This window comes from Aythya fuligula, chromosome 1, assembly GCF_009819795.1.
Source record: "Aythya fuligula isolate bAytFul2 chromosome 1, bAytFul2.pri, whole genome shotgun sequence".
NCBI lineage: Eukaryota > Metazoa > Chordata > Aves > Anseriformes > Anatidae > Aythya > Aythya fuligula.
Genome location: NC_045559.1, coordinates 42357662 through 42370419, shown reverse-complemented (window position 1 = coordinate 42370419; position 12758 = coordinate 42357662). Strand labels below are relative to the sequence as shown.

Here is a 12758-nt window from a genome sequence, read left to right as displayed (position 1 = left end):
TGCAAACTCTTTTATATTACGATATAAGAAGGAAAATCACAAGAAAACAAGCCAATTTAGAATAAAAGCCAATAGCATAACTTAATAAGTGTGACAAATATTCATAAAATATGAGGGTTTTCTTTTTCTTTTTCCTTTCTTTTCCTTTCTTTTCCTTTCTTTTCTTTTCTTTTCTTTTCTTTTCTTTTCTTTTCTTTTCTTTTCTTTTCTTTTCTTTTCTTTTCTTTTCTTTTCTTTTCTTTTCTTTTCTTTTCTTTTCTTTTCTTTTCTTTTCTTTTCTTTTTCCCTAAAATCCTATCAGATTAATTATGATGATGATGATTAATCTTAACTCAGTATCATCAGAGATGCATTATGTCTACACCATTCCTTTCTGGATAAAAAGACTTAAATTTCACAACACCAAAGGCAATTAGTTCAGTGGGGTGAAAATTCAAATGGTAATAACCATATATAACATTGTTAGATGCACAACAATCTGTCAATATCTCTTAATAATGTGAGATTATCTGTTTTAATTCACACCAGACAATTCCCAAATAATATATCAGATATTGCACAGAAAACAAACAAACAAACAAACAAATGCAGTATTTTTAGATACCTATAGCAGAACTGAATGGAAGAAACCCCAAAAAAATAACAGGAATGGTGGGTTTCCTTAATCATCAACCAAATCTTTCATGTTTTAACATCCCATGTGCAATATCCAGTTTCCATATATTTTATTTTGTTCTCACAGATATTGTAGCACAACACCAGTAAACAGTGTCAAAAAGTAATTTTGTGTAGATTCATCCTGTGAAACTCAAGAATACAAGGCATGTGTTCAAGTACTTGCCTCCAGTGACACTTTACTGTATCTGCCTAAGCAGAGGAAAACACCTTTGTTACAAAATCAGTGGTTATGTTGCAAAATATAGTCAGTATAGTGACATAATGATATTAAATGAGCAAGGAATATGTGGCAAATTACATATTTGTCACCTATCCTATCTAATGGATCTGAAGGTCCAGAGAGCTCAAGTGATTATGACTATGTAACCCTACCCTAGGGAACGGGGAGCACAGAAATGAGATAACCTCCAACACTGCTGCAGCTTATAGAGACTCTTCTCAGCACAAGCTATAACTGGGTTTGTTTTCTGTGCGCAGTGTATCACTTTTCATCTGAGATTCCAGATGTGTGTTTTTACTTACAAGTAAGTTGTTTCCATGCTCCCACTGTCTCTGGACATACAGCAGAAAGACTCATGGAGACCTGCTTTGCTAACTTGCTGAGCTCACTGAACTCATATACTCAAATCAAGAATCCAAACAAATAAATAAATAAACTAATAGATAAATCATAACAACTAAAGAGATATAGAGATATAAACTAAATCATAACAGCTAAAGAGAGATATTACCAAATTAAATGTTTTTTTCAGGTTTATTCTGAGTGAACCAATAAAAGACAAGTGTGTCTTTTTTTTTTTTTTTTTTTTTTTTTTTTTTTTTTTTTTAAGAGAAACAAAATAATAGGTGGGGAGAAAAGTATTTCAAAATAGCATAGTACAGAAAGAAAGATGATAGTATGTCAAAAACACCTTCCATATTCTAAAGCAGTCAATGTGAGAAATTACTGGTTTTTAATCAATGGCCTGCAACTGAGTGCTTTATAAAAACAGATTTGATGTTGTAATCAGGGAATACAGATTTGTTTCTAGCATATAGCTAGGTGTTATACTAGCAAACATGAAGCCTAAATGTTTTCAACAAGGTATGTGAAAACCAGGATGAATCAAAGAGAGTAATATTAAGTACTACATACCTTGATTGTAATATTCACAGTCATAAGCTAAAACAAAAAGAAAATAAATTATTACTATAATGTAACAATAGAGTTCATGCTTACCTTCATACTAAAAATGTAAAATTCACTTTTATCAGAGGAAGTTTCATTTTCTGTATTGTATTTCAACTAGTGACTTTATTTCTTCTGGCTTTTATTCAGTGACATAGAGCTATATTTGAATAGATGTGCCAGGATAGCAGACCAGAAGCACTAATTATTCTATAGCTAAGAACTCTTCCCACTGCCACTGAAAAGTAGAACTGATTGAATCTCTTTGCTACCCCACACAGAATTCTGGGCATCCCCCACAATGGTGTGCCTGTGTCTTTCCAACAGCCTCTCAGAAAACCAGTCCTCTTAAGAAAGATGGTATATTCAGGTGTTTAGCAGTTAACAAACAGGCTGCTTGAAAAAAAAATAAAAATAAAAAATGTAAAGTATATCTATTATCCACCTGCTTCTGTCAGATTTTTATTTTTGGGAAGAGAAAAGCCAAATATGTCCCTTTCTCTGAGTGGGCTCTGGTGTGAGGCCAGCCCAGGTACATACCACAGAGAGAGGGAGATCGCCAGTGTATCACTGCTCCCTGCTGGCAGCACTTGTGGGCATAAGCTGCAATACTGGTACACAAACATTCACAGTCCCCACCAAGATTGCAGTTACATGTATCTGTATGACAGTTTTTGACAAAGGAAGTCACATCAATCTGGAAAAAAAGAAAGGGGTAGGTGGGGAGAGAGAGCAGGTGACTTTATTGCATGAGCTGTACAAATTCCTGTTGCACAATTTTCAGCAGGAGTGCTACTTCTGGAAGAAGTCTCTGAAGTAATTTACCACAAATATAAGGCATTTTCTAAGGTTTGGATACAATTCTTTATAAAAAGTGCACTGTGAATGACCATTTTGTACCTACCTTACAGATCAAAAGAAAAATTTAACTGGTGACTATTAACAAGTATGACTGTCTACACTTTCTGTTTGTTCATTCTGAAGAGCATGTTGAATGTGACAGTTCTGTGTTTTCATAAAGCAAATGCTGCCACCTATAGCCATTCTGTTAGTTTTGCATGAAGAACAGCAAAACCAGAGCTGCAACTGATGATCAAGTAATTAAAGTAGTAATTTTTAGAGGGGCTTTTGGTCAGCAAAAGAAAGCTTGAGCACTTGGTGACATTTTACAGAAAAAAAAAATATATTCTGCATTTATCAAGTTTTTAATATAATTTGTCCAAAAATCTTCATTAGATCAGGCACTCACTTTGCTGCTCTAAAATCCTACTGCAGTCCCAAATTTAATAGCATGATACTGATCCAGTATTTCTTGGATTTAAATCACCTTTTTTGTAATATCGAGTTGATCTCGAGTTGATCTCAAAAAGAAAAAAAAAAAAAGCGTTCTTACTCAACACATAGGAACTTTAAAACAATGCATTTCTTCAGTTTAGAATCATTTATAGACTCTAATCTAGCTCAGCTGTAGAGCACTCCAATGGCACTCATCAGATTTCAGATTACCCAAATACCGCCAGAGCAACAAGGCAGCACTTATGTAACATTGAGACAGCTTCTCAGCTGGCAGTTGCTAGACACTGGCAGAGATAAGATGATCATTTTTCTGCCTTTAGTGCTTGGAGAGAGATGCCATTTTGCTTTCAATCTTTTTCTTGTTTTGAAAACCAGTGGGTCAGGGACATGAGCATTAGCTCCATTGAAAATGGATGTAGTAACTTAGCAGGAATCACAAATCAGCAGAGTTCAGCCTGTCTCCCATTCGCAGAACAGCATCTCTCCACTTTTGTGACAAGCTGGGAGGCTAGGGTCAAAGCTCCTGCTGAGTTCAGGAGTTATGAGGAAGACCTTTCTTTCTGCAAGTGTCAGGGCTCCCCTCAGGCCCTGCTTTGCTCAGTGCTCAGCCAGGCAATTGCAATCCATCAGTCACTGCCAGCCAGAGATGCGAGATTTTGTCTCCCTTAAAATGGGGTTTTCCAGCCTATGCTGAACACACAGGCTGCCTGTCCTAGAGAAGAATCTTGCCCCCATGCACAGTAGTATCCTTCACTGCCCGCACAACAGGAGCAACTGCAAGAGCACAGCTCCATGCACATCCTGAGACTCACAACTACACCTTCTGTTCCTCCCAGGCCTCCAGTGTCTGTCTCTGCTTGTATGCTTTTTTTTCCTTGGAACCACTTTCCCTGCCTGTGCTGCCAGTAGTTAGGCAGGTATCTTTGATAGGAAGTCACAGTACCTTTCAAAAGAGCAGTATTTTTCACATGCTAATGAAGAGGTTATAAAAACACCTGAAAGATGTTTACTTTAAAAGCTGTCTCATACAAGATGGATGTGCATATGAAAATACCTGACAATTGATTAAATGCCATGTTTTGCACCTGACATGAATTTCTTAATATCAGTATGCTAAATTCTTGGAATAATAATTGAAAATGTTAATCACAACATGGGTAAGATACGGGAAACGAATGTTCAAAAGAAAATGTCTTTCTTTAAGAGTTATTATAATACAGGTCCTTAAAAACTCTCAAAAGTTCCATTTTTATTTATTGCTTTCCACTTTGAAAATACACTCATCACTGTGTTCTCAGGCACATGCTCAAAAAATTCTTCACATAGTAACCAAAGTCAACATTAATAAATTTCCTGGGTTAAGCTTCTGCAACCTCCTCTTCAGGCAAATTCCTCACCATGTTGATATCAAACTTCAGTCCTGAAAGTCAGGAGGTTCAGCTGAGACACCTAACAATCTCATTTAATATTAATAGTCATAAAGAAAAACAGAGACTGAAACAAAATGTCATAGTGAGTCTTGCCTGCACAGGTGTTAAGAAGTACCTCCAATTACTGAATACCTTTGGGAGGCTAAAATCGGAAAGAGGTATAAATGTAATGAGCACATCACGCGTTGATAAAGGGTGAACTATGATGGAATAAAAGATTCCCACACAAGCTGTTGTCGTCCCCATCTCATTTAGACTGATCTTAATGACATTCTTGCAACTCAAGTTCCAAGCTCAGCCAGGTATTGGGGAAATAAGGACACCATACTGTGGAGTTTTGATAAAAAGCAGATGATAAGCTGTCAGCCAATTAAAAATACTGATAGCTCTGAAGTTAAAATCTTGCTCTCTCATATTTCTTTCTATATTGAGCAGAACAGTTAACAAAATAAAACCATTTTAGATAAGCTGGAGGCACATTACACAAATGTTTATTTTAGAAACCTATGATATACACAAAAGCCTTTAAAGTGCAGTTACCTATATAAATAAAATATATAAATAAAGCCTAAAGAGAACAGAACTCTGATTGTCCTGTCTACTAACTCATGACTCCAAGTTACCACCATAATGTTTAGGCTCCAGTTTTGATAGGAACAAGGAGCTCTGCTCAAACATAGCCCACCCACATAGTAGCAGAGCTCTACTAAGTATCCTCCATGGCATTCAGGCAGAGGGGAATGGCAAAAAGAAATTAATTACTGGAATTTTAATGTTTTCCTATTTGAGAGCAAATCTGGGTTATTTAATAAACTTACCACATTGCGACAAGGTGCGAAAACATCACTGTATAAAATTGAGCATTCCTTTTTCGCATAAGGGAACTTGCTCTGATGTACCTCACATGGTCTTAGTGTTTCATTTGGGCTCTTGCACTTAAAAGCAAACAAAACCATCACAAACATTTTACACAAAGATGTGTTTACCATGGACTCAGGTACACTATATGCATCCTACATGTATATTTCAATACTTGCATACTCAGAAAACTCATATAATGTTTACATGCTATTTTCTCCATCTTCTTCTACCCCTGATTTGTTGTTATAATTGAAAACATTTGAACAAAACAGAATCTTTGTGTTTTGTTCTGAAGTACTAAAATGTTCCTGCTGTCTGCTCAGTGTATGAAGACAAAATGTTTTCTTTGTGACACACTATAATCATTACCAGAGCAACCAACTGTAACATCACAAACAAATACATGGTCCAAATCCATCTCTGGTGGTTTTGCACTGACTTTAAATGGAGGCACACTACAGATGGCTTTAGCCCTGTAAGTTCAAATAAAGAAGCAGCGGTAGGAAGAGAGCAACACATAAAAAAATAGAGTCAAAGATTATCATGATAACTCAAAAGTGCTGAGATACAGCTCCCTCTCTTTAAGTCTCTCTTCAAGAAGAAAAACAAAATGAACAGAAAAATATAACCAAAACGACACTCGGCTCACAAGTTCATCCAAAAGCATACTCCCTTGGTGCAGCAGAGAAGCCCAGGAGATGGCAGTGATGGATCTATAGGCAGAGTTGGGGTGTTGTGGCACAGCCTCGGCTGCAGAGCAGTCTCCCAGTGCACTGCCCTCCTGTGCGGGTGTTCTGATAGTGTTGTGTGGGGATGTGCTGCCACTCCCCGGAGGGAGAAACCCTGGAAGCATCCCACACGCCTCATCGTGCCAATGCCGGCATGTTTGCCAGTAGCAGAGTTGGGTTGTAGGCCTCCAGTTACCAAATACGCCTTTCCAGTGTTTAGATTACACAGAAAGGATGACCAGGATACCTCTCTGCAAAGGCCAGAGCTCCTTTCTGAAAAATGTCCTAATGATGCCTACTGAGAAGGCAGATACAGTGCCAAGGCTGCCTGAGCACAGGCTGCCTACTAGGCCAGTAATGAATTCAGGTCCTCCGTGCTCTGGCAGCCACAGAGACTGGAAGATCATACGAGATTTTACAAAAATATATGGCCTCAAAAAGGCAAGTGCAAGTTTGGGTTGGTTAAGCAAAGGTCATAAAACTCCAGAAGTTCATGTTAGGTTCAAATTGTGCAAACACTGTGCCATTTATTAAAGCAACCACTGAATCCAATGAACAGATAAATTGAAAAAAAAAAAAAAAAATATATATATATATATATATATATATACGGGATTGGAACCAAAAAGATATCTTTATTTTTTTTATGGAATAAAACCCAAAGCCTCCCAGTTACACTTGCTTCTTCAAGTATTTTTTTCAAAGGGAAGAGAGCAAATGGAGAGCTAGTCTCTGGGACCCCTCCTCGTACCCTGCTAACCCTGGCTATGAGTCATCAACACTCAGTGCTCAGCCAAGATGAACACTTTCAGTGTTCACTGTGTAGGAGCCAACACATTTCCCTTGCTTGGTCACAGGATTAAAAGATTTTATGTGGTGTAATATAGACCCAAAAGGAGAAATTGAGGGAGAAAAACCTCAAAGGCTTTCTTCCAAAGCAGAAGAGAGATCATATTCTTTCATGAGGTGAGAGATTCTGGTTCAATTTCCTTCTCTGGGTCAGGGAGAGAACAGATTAAAAACCGGGTCTTGCAGGCATCCTAAGGGAGTGTTTAACAAATATTGATTTATCAGGAGGTTCACAATGCTATAAAACCTTTCTCCTCAGCACAAATGAATAAAATACCTATTCTCTGTGTTATAAAACACAGTTGCACACTTGCTCTCTCCAGCCTCTTCCCTCCTCCTCTGAAAGCTAATGGGTTGTGCCTGATGCTGTTCTTGCCTTTTCTCTCCCACCACTTCACCACTGCTGCTTCATCAGTTTGCTTTCTGATTACAAACTACAATCAAAAAAGATCACTGATTGAACATGAATGTACATTTTATAGCTTCCTTGGCATAGCTCCTCCTTTGAATTTCTGTCTTGTGCTGTGGAGAAAGCCCCTTCTGCATTCACTTGTACGCAGGCAGCCTTGGAGGGCTGATGACACCTCCTTCTCCAGTTTATTCTTTCAAATCCTATTTGCTTTCAGTGTTCAACATCCAAAAAATTACAATTGCTTTTAAAATTGGTATGAATCTAAATATCAAAAGCATTTTATCTAAATTTGTAGAAAACTGAAATCCAGACAGCATCATTAGTTATCCAATGATAATTAGTTATCATTAATACAGGGATAAGTGTATCCTTACCTAAAAAGATTGGATTGTTTCATTTAAATACAGTTTATGTTTCTTTCATTTAAATTCAGAATACATTTCTTACAATATAAGACATTATTAACACATCTCATACCTACAGACATAAAAATAAAAATATCCTCGTGCATACAGACCGTCAGTTTAGAAAATCCCTGTACTTCATGTACTAATAATCTATTCATTTATAAATTAAAATTAATGACTTTTTTTTTCTAAATTTTAACTAGACATGGAACTTACCTGTCCTAATACCCAGCTGTCTCCAAATACCTGTGCATTTCTCACCTCCATGTTGTTGGATGTAGTCAGATCATTTGAAGTGTATTTGTCAAAATTTCCACACAAACCTGCCAGTTTACCCTAAACAAGAAGGATTTATTTTTTACATATACTGATAGTCAATAATCAATATGGACTATATTTGTAAAGTAAAATATTCTTAAACTGTAAAAAGTGAATGCAACTCTGACTTAGACTTGGAAAATATCTGATATTATGTGATGCTTACAGTAACCAATTGCAAATAACTTTCCATAGAAATTTCTTCATGTTTCCCAGAACTTGCTCTAACTACAAAGAACTTAGTAATATTTTCTTCTGAAAGCTTAGTACTACATACAATCCAGAAGTCAAAAGTTCAGGTGAATTACCTTGTAATTTTGCAGCCTGTCTAGTTGTTATGATTAAAACTCGCTGCCTCTAATTTTAGATCACATAGCAAGAACATTCATAACAGCAGTTATGAAAGAGGCAGCTGCAACATTCTTGTGTTTAGGGAAGTGCTGCTGATGAACATACATATATGCATACATGCACATATAGATACATACAGGAAAAGACACTTCTGCATGATAATACAATGTAGAGCTGGGTTTCTGGGGTGCTCCAGCTCACTCTAATCATTTTTTTCATAATGAATGCTGCAGACCTTATCTTACTAAACTGGAGCCTAAGGGAAAAACAGCTGCTAGAAACAGAAGGAACTTGAAGTATTGCTGCATCTGAGTGCAACTTTTAGATCTTAGCCTCTTGTTAGCTTACTGTAAAATAGGAAAATAATTTTTCATCATCATTATTATGTGTATCGACAGTTGATAAATCTGCAAGCAAGCATCTTATGGTTATTGAGAAAAAAGCCTACAATAATGTTGCTTTAAAATAAGATTAGATGGTTATTATAACTTTGACCTACGCTTCAAAATACCTGATGTTGTTTTCTAGCATGGTGCACTTTCTCTTCTTTTACTGTAAACTGTTCTCTCTCAGTACATGCACTCATAGCTAAAATGGAGCAGGGATGTAATTATTGAAAGTGCAGATTAAGTTACTCCATTAGAACTCATGGATTGAGCTGCAGATGCACCAAGGCATACAGATGACGATGTAGAAAAGGACTAGAGAAGAACAACTGGAAAGATAAAGAGCCTCATTCTTCCCTGCATCATTACCTAACCGTGTCATGGGATGCTTATGAGGTTTAAGTGCAAGTTCTTGTCTAGATCCTTTCCCATCTCTCTTTTTTTTTCTTTAATTGATACCCTTGATACCCAAGACGAGACACCATCTGTTCACTATATCTTAGGGTGCAGTTCCACCATCAACCTAACACAATCTGTGGTACAAAACTGCTTTCTTCCATGTTGCTAGCTAAGCATTTCCTGCGTTTCTTTTCCACTATTTTCAGCAATTACAAAAACATATGCTTAACTAGGTAACTCAAAACAAATCCTCTTTTCCCACCCCAAATTAACTTTGAGTCAGAGCTGAATCACTTGCATTGCAAGGCTGCAATGTGTGGAGCATCAGAGTAAACATGCATATAGGAACAACCCCTTCTCTTCAGGACTTCAGTCATTAAATTGCATCCTCAGGCACTTCTTATCTGTGAAATGCTAGCAGCTGAACACCATGTTAAACAGCTATATCACTAGGAAATTTAGTCATGAAGAAAAGGCATTCACAGTAATATAAGAAGATATCACACTAGTAACATTGAGAACTACACAAAATCTCAGTTGATTTTTTTTTATTATTTTTTTTATTTTTTTGGCTCACCTTCCATCGAGGTCCAACTTTAATATGCATCATGGTCTTCTTATCCCACAGAATTGTAATGTCCTGTTCTGGAAAGTGTATCACAGTATAATATCCAGCCTTCCACAGCTGATAGTTAGATTTGTTTTCCTGTCCCCTTAAGACATTCTGACAGAAATGAATATTTTTTATTATCTAATAAAGTAACTCTACCAAGGTATGCAGCCAATTAAGAATGTAAAGTGTATAGTGAATAATATTGTACCTGTAGCATATAACTGAATCAATACTATTACTATAAAGGTTGTTTAATATTTTGTTACATGTATTCTGCCTTCTTCGATATTATGCCTTTTGGATCATTCAAGTTTGTTTTTATTAGATACTTTGGTTTCTCTTCAAAAACAAACAAACAAACAAACAAAAACAACAATAACAAAAAACAAACGGAGAGAAACAAACAAATGCCAGTATGGTTTGACTCCTTGAAGCTTTGGGGAAGTCTTCTTTGTGAGACAAATAGAACTCAGAGAAAAAAAAAAAAAAAAAGATAAAGTAAGATTTTTCATGGGAGCTGCTGTGTATTTGAGGCCTAGGCATTTGTGCTTCATTAACCCAGACTGAGATATTTTCCAAAAATATGCTCCTTTAGAGTTGTAACTTCTATCTTAAAAAGCAACCCAAAAAGGAAAGAAAATAACTAACCTGCTTCTCAGAAGGTTCACTGAAATAAATCTCAATGTCTCCAACAGTGATGAAAATATTCTTTGAGCAAACAATATCATTATCAAAGCACTTTTTGTTCTGAGCAATTATAGATATGTTTGAGTTATCTGTGCTCTGCAACATGAAGAAGAAATCATTTTACTTATAGATACAATTGCATTTCATTCCTGCAGATTTATTCCAGCCTCATAAACACAAAAACAAAAACAAACAAACAAAAAAGTTGAATACCTTAGTGTTCTCACATCTTTGAAATTAAATTCAAGAAAAAAAAAAAAAAACACACACCAATTAAGGAACTGCATTTTTAAATTCAAAGCTGAACCTTCAAGAAACTTGGACTTTGGATTTTAGCACAAAGAACCATTATGTTCAGCTATGAGTCCTCTTTCTGAGGATCTCAGAAACTCATAGGATCAACCTATCCCTAAACTAAGAATCTAGTTTAGTCTTGCAAAATGTGCTCATACGTGGAATCCAATACTTACTGCACAGTCTGGTTGTCATAATTGAGACATGCTATAAAAAGAGCTGTATTTTTAAACCAAGGTACTTGAGATCAAGCTGTTCATATTTTTAAAGCCAAGAAACCTACCATCAGTCAGTAGTAGATAAAACAATTTTCATACAAACATCTATAAAAATGTATGAAGCTGTGAGTCATACTCAACGTTATTGGAGTGGGGAATCATTTCTGACGATATTTTTTAAATTATTATTATTTTTTAACACTTAGAGGTATTGTCCGGAGACCAGTGATATTATCAGCATTAATAACACTGCCACAAATAAAAATGAAGTTGTTATTACTGTTACTATTTTTTTTTCTTTTATTTCAATTCTGTACCAACCCTTGCAGGACAACAAGAAACAGTAGCTGTAGGACAGACTCAAGAGGGTTATCCATAAAAAACATAACCATTTACAACCATAAAAGCCAGTAACAGTGCTTCTGAAATAAGCTCAATTTATGATCACATTGAGTCTTATAGTCATTACAGACCTGTGACAGACATGAAATAAAAATCTTGGAGGTGGCAAGTTCTATATAAGGGCACTTAGTCATTCAGTCACATATGAGACACTTGGGTAGTGCTGGAAACAAAAAGATGTTTAAACTTCTCTTCTCACTCCCACCCTCCTTTAACCTCTCTCTGAGAACACAACTAGCTAGAACTAATTGCAGATGCTAATGAGCATAGTGGGCAAGATGGGAATGGTGGCTCTCAGCAGCTTGCCAGTGCTGGGAACTCTTGGCTCCCAGCGATGTTCTTGGAGAGCTCCACTCAGCCGCAAGGGGAGGGACCCCTGCCCCTGCCCTGGTCTGCGCCCTCAGCACCTCTCCCCAGAGCTTTGCTCCCTCCCTTCGGCAGTGTACCCCAAAATGTGCAGGGAGCATACCCCTAACTACTCCGTATTTGTTCTGCACTCATCAAAGTTCAAAAATAAAAACCATATCAGCAATTTTTCCTTACCAGTGAGAAACTGCATAGAGAAAATATTCCTGCTGCAGGAAGCAGCTTTTTTTCTTTTTTCCTTTAATAAAAATCAAGGTGTTTTAAAGAACACTTTCAATCCAAAACCACAAAACAAACATTTAAAAAAAAAATCCTAGATGATGGTACGTGTAGAGGTATTTTTGTTGCCACACAGAGGAGGTGCTCTACAGCTTTGCAGCCCTGAGTCTAGCATGATCCACAAACCAGAGAATGATGCTGCTTGGCACAGAGAAGACTACAGCAAGTGTGAGTGGATGCGATGAATATGAGATCCAGTAGATGCCAGCAAGCTTTTTTACCCTAACACCAGGGTGTAAGAAACAAGCGGGTGGTGTGTGCCAGCAATCAGCTGGGAACACAGTGGTTAAGGTGGGCTAAGCAGGGTCTAGATGCCAGTGGTGAGGGGCTGCAGGAAAGCAGCTCTGCTCTTCACCTTTTAGCAAGGGAGCACAGTTCAAAAGTACTGGAAGCTTTGGAGTAGAGAGAGGTTCATCTGTCCTGTCCTGCAGTAAAGTTGTTTTAGGTTGCACTCAGAATAAAATTGGTCGCTACCTTTTTGGGAAATGCACCATGTTTTAATTAAGCCAGGCTTACTGCTGGAGCCCATCCAGTAATTATTCCCCTCCGAGTCAGATAACAGCCCAGAGCATTTTGGGATTTATTGGAGGTGATGTGGTAAATTAAAAAGGAGACA

At 37.0% G+C, this 12758-nt stretch overlaps 1 protein-coding gene across 1 annotated transcript in view; it reads right to left on the bottom strand.

Annotated features, from left to right (window-relative positions):
* Positions 1-12758, bottom strand: part of OTOGL (otogelin like) — a 96719-nt gene that overhangs the window by 35522 nt on the left and 48439 nt on the right. Inside the window, exons 26-31 of the mRNA XM_032207556.1 lie at positions 10531-10679; positions 9861-9990; positions 8046-8165; positions 5391-5507; positions 2387-2543; positions 1814-1840 (exon numbers count right to left, since the gene is read on the bottom strand). Of these exons, the coding sequence (XP_032063447.1) occupies positions 1814-1840; positions 2387-2543; positions 5391-5507; positions 8046-8165; positions 9861-9990; positions 10531-10679 (700 nt within the window). The remainder of the gene's footprint in view (positions 1-1813; positions 1841-2386; positions 2544-5390; positions 5508-8045; positions 8166-9860; positions 9991-10530; positions 10680-12758) is intronic.